At 38.9% G+C, this 4,363-nt stretch overlaps 1 protein-coding gene across 1 annotated transcript in view; it reads left to right on the top strand.

Annotated features, from left to right (window-relative positions):
• LOC123189698 (UDP-rhamnose/UDP-galactose transporter 6) overlaps positions 1-4,150 on the top strand; it is a 4,723-nt gene extending 573 nt beyond the window's left edge. The window contains exons 2-6 of the mRNA XM_044602179.1: positions 574-779; positions 1,518-1,702; positions 1,785-1,985; positions 2,799-2,960; positions 3,584-4,150. Coding sequence (XP_044458114.1) covers positions 650-779; positions 1,518-1,702; positions 1,785-1,985; positions 2,799-2,960; positions 3,584-3,895 — 990 coding nt within the window. The 5' untranslated portion in view covers positions 574-649 and the 3' untranslated portion in view covers positions 3,896-4,150. The remainder of the gene's footprint in view (positions 1-573; positions 780-1,517; positions 1,703-1,784; positions 1,986-2,798; positions 2,961-3,583) is intronic.
• Positions 4,151-4,363: the final 213 nt, after the last annotated feature.

The following is a 4,363-nucleotide window of genomic DNA, read 5'->3' as shown; positions in this document are numbered from 1 at the left end:
CCGCCAATCTCATGTCGTCGTACGGGGCTTTGCTTTCTGTTCATTTGTGCCTGAGATCTGTGGACACACTGGAATTAGCTCCGCGTGAGAGCCACCGCGATTGTTCCGTTTTCTAGGGTTCGATTACCCCGTTGCTGAATTTGAACTGTGGACACCTGTTTTGAGGTACTATATGAGTTTTTAGTCATTCAGCGATTACCTAAAAACCCCTCCACAAATTTCCCCTGTGCCGGCACAAAGTCCGCATGCCATCTAGATCCCGCCACTTTGGGAGATGTGGTTAGTTAGCCCTAAACCCACTCGATCGTCCAAGTAATAGGAACTCAGTGGCGTTAAAAAAAGTTTGTGTTCATATCCATGTTTGGTTTGCCATCTCGGCTAGTTCATGTCGTTACTTTATTATGTATATCTCCAATTATGATTGCTTGGTTTTGGAATTTCACCATTGCGCATCATTGGCATTCTCTGATAGTTCCGTTTCACACTCTTGGCTACAAATCTAGTGGTGTCTGGTGCTACCTTTTTTTATGGCATTAACTGCTCTACTTATGATAACTGCCTTTTTTATGTTAGGTGCACCACATTGTACACTGAAGGAAGGCCTTTTTGTATATTAAAATTAGCATTAGACCCTACATGATAAGAAACCATGGCACCAGGAAGCAAGGCAGAGAAAAAAGCAGCATTGGATGCTGGGGCATGGATGTTCAATGTTGTAACTTCGGTTGGCATAATCATGGTCAACAAGGCCTTAATGGCTACACATGGTTTTAGCTTTGGTAAGAATACACTGCAACACTTTGGTGTTTTTATCTATAGAACATCTGATGTTTCTAGCAAAATAGAACATCGGGTGTCGCTGTATTCTCAAACTGAACTGCCCAACTGTGTTCCTTACATTGTCTCTTCCTTCGCTGCTTTCCCTTGTATCACATTGATCAAACTAGGACAGGACACATATATGCTTATTTAAATTTTGTTGGACTTGTAATTCTATTTATGTCAATGGAAGCCATATATTATGACATTTATCATGGAACATTGGACTGGTTGAACTTGCAAATTTACAAGCTTGGACCCCATGGAACATTGGATTGATTCGACTAGGGTGCTATACATATATCCTTATCTAAATTTTGCTGGACTTGTAATTGTATTTCTTTCTATGAAAGATATCATCACATTTACCATGGAACATTAAACTGGTTGAACTTGCAATTTTAGAAATCGATAGGCGTCCATTTTTCAATAAATAAGACAATGATCTTGACTTCCAATGGAGATGTAGTAATGAGATTGGTAGACTTTATGGGAACACTAAAAGAAATGTTTGTAAGCCACTATATGTGCACCTTTAGCTTGAGATGTGCATTCATGTATAACATTTACGGGAATTTTATTAGAACTACTTATTTAGAGGCTGATGACCTTAAGCCCATAAATGGAGTATGTGTATTCTTTCGTTGACCATCTTTTGTGCCACTAATGTTGTGTTATTATTGTGCTTGTTTGTGCAGCCACAACATTGACTGGGATGCATTTTGCAACTACCACTTTGATGACATTGGTAATGAAATGGTTAGGATACGTTCAGCCATCTCATTTACCTCTGTCGGAGCTAGTAAAGTTTGTATTTTTTGCAAACCTATCAATTGTTGGGATGAATGTTAGCTTGATGTGGAACTCTGTTGGCTTTTATCAGGTACAATATACAACTCCTGCTCTTTTCAATTTATGGAAGTAGTTTATATACTAAACTGTTTTTTCATCATTTTTGTGTTCAGATTGCGAAGCTATCTATTATTCCACTTCTATGCATTATGGAGGTCCTGTTCGAAAATTTCCGTTACTCGAGGGATACAAAGCTTAGTATAGTGGTTGTCCTTGTAGGTGTGGGAGTGTGTACAGTTTCTGATGTCAGTGTAAATGCGCAAGGATTGGTAGCTGCCGTAATAGCAGTTTGCGGCACTGCATTACAACAGCATGTAAGTACAAGAATGTCAGTGAATTCATTTTGTTTGCTGCTGCATATTATATAGTAGTACTTTCTTAATGGGTATCAATTTATATCATATTGATATCTTATTCCTGGTTCCTACCATACTACTCCCTCCGTTCCAAAATAGATGACCCAACTTTGTACTAACTTTAGTATAAAGTTAGTATAAAGTTGAGTCATCTATTTTGGAACGGAGGGAGTACATGTTTTATTTCTGCCTACAGAATTCAGTCTTTGTAGAGTTCTAGGCTATCATGTATTTCTCATGTTAAACTGCAGTGTTTGTTCATTGAGTTTGTTGGACAGCAAAATACTGACTGCATTGACTGATGCCTTAGCTACTATTCTTGGTTATAATAAATGCAAGATACTAGACTGGGTCTGCATGAGATCCAATGGAAGGCTTGCATCTGAAGTCCTATTTTATTGTGCATATTTATTAATTTATTTCACTTAGCTGAGGTTCTCTGATATCTCTTTTATAGTATTTTCTTTGACTCCCTATATTTTAAGCGAGACGTAAACATATACAGAAACCTCTGCCCAGTTAATGTCTCAAAAACATACTAGTAAGTACTCCCTCCGTTCCATAATATAAGAGCATTTTTGACACTAGTCTAGTGTCAAAAACGTTCTTATATTATGGGACGGAGGGAGTAGTAAAAGTTTCTACTTTATTTATCACATATTTATTTGTGACCACAGAAGTTTTGCCCTAGACTCCCTTTTTGTGTGTGCATGTTTTAACAACTCTTCTCTTTTCATGTATTTATTATTGTCTGGATCCTTCATTTTGCAGTATGTCAATTACCTTCAACGGAAGTACTCTCTCAACTCACTCAAACTCTTGGGTCACACTGCACCAGCTCAAGCAGCTTCACTGTTGATATTAGGCCCATTCGTGGACTTCTGGCTTACCAGGAATAGAATCGACACTTTTCACTACACCAGCACAGTGACGGTATGTAACCAAATGAAGAATATATATGACATCATGATGCTTGCCAGCATTCCATAGTACATCATTTATGACATTGCAGTGATTGGCAAATACATCATATATAATACAAAGATTACTGCAGCTCAATTGTTGTTTCATTTGTTTGCTTTTAAAACTGGATTAATTTTGAATCATTATCTGTAATAACCAGTCACTCAAAACACAGGTAGTTGATTGCATGATTAAGGTTGCATAGTGATGGAAGGATCCAGTTGTCTGCAAAATTAGCTAGTACTCCCTCCGTTTCTAAATACTTGTCTTTCTAGACATTTCAAATGACTACTACATACGGATGTATGTAGACATATTTTAGAGTGTAGATTCACTCATTTTGCTCCGTATGTAGTCACTTGTTGAAATGCCTAGAAAGACAAGTATTTAGGAACGGAGGGAGTAATATACTATAAAAATAAATATAATTTATCCATTCCTTGGTATTTACAATCTTATACTTTGAGCCTTCAAAGATATGAATGACTGCTGGACGCATTCTTTGTTTTGTATCAGTTCTCCTACTTATGGCTTGCTTTCTGACATCACCAGTTTCTGCTGTTGACTGACTCCATTTCCCCATCGCCTTTCAGTTCTTCATTGTGCTGTCATGCGTTATTTCAGTTGGGACCAATCTCAGCCAATTCATATGCATTGGGAGATTCACCGCCGTCACGTTTCAAGTGATCGGACACATGAAGACAATTCTCGTGCTAACCCTGGGATTTCTGTTGTTCGGGAAAGAAGGCCTGAATTTCCATGTGGCGTTTGGGATGATCCTCGCCATTGTTGGGATGATATGGTACAGCAGCGCGTCTTCGAAACCCGGAGGCAAGGAGCGGCAGGGTCTGGCGAGCGAGAAGGCCCAGAAGTCGCCACAGTCGGAGCTGGACGATAAAGTATGAGATGGAAGCCTCGAAGTTCCTATCGTCAGCTATTTATATGGACCCTGTCTTATATATCAAAAGTAAAATGATCGTGAGAATTTTCCTCATTGTACACGGTTCCTTGGAGGAATGTTTCTACAGGGATGTTAGAAATGTAGGCCACAGGAGAAAGACAGAGTTTACACTTTCGCAGGAAATACTCCTACATAGGTTACGTGGGCAGACGTTTTCAGTTTCAAGACTTGGTAATTTTATCGCCGGCGTTCCTTCTTTTGTGAAAGTCATCACTGTCGTTCTTTGACAATCTTACTATACACATTTACACGTTACTTGTCAGCCAGTAGTCATTAGAGCAACTCTAGCAGAAGTCAGCCATATGGGCAGCCTCCATATCGCAGATGAAGAGGAAAGACGTAAACATGGATTCGCCAAAAGTTGGTTTTCATATTATTTTTCTTACATGTAGGTCCTGCTTGTCATTGACTA

This window comes from Triticum aestivum, chromosome 2A (genome assembly GCF_018294505.1).
Source record: "Triticum aestivum cultivar Chinese Spring chromosome 2A, IWGSC CS RefSeq v2.1, whole genome shotgun sequence".
Classification (NCBI taxonomy): Eukaryota; Viridiplantae; Streptophyta; class Magnoliopsida; order Poales; family Poaceae; genus Triticum; species Triticum aestivum.
Note: the sequence above shows the minus strand (reverse complement) of the source record. Positions and strands in the feature narration are given on the sequence as shown.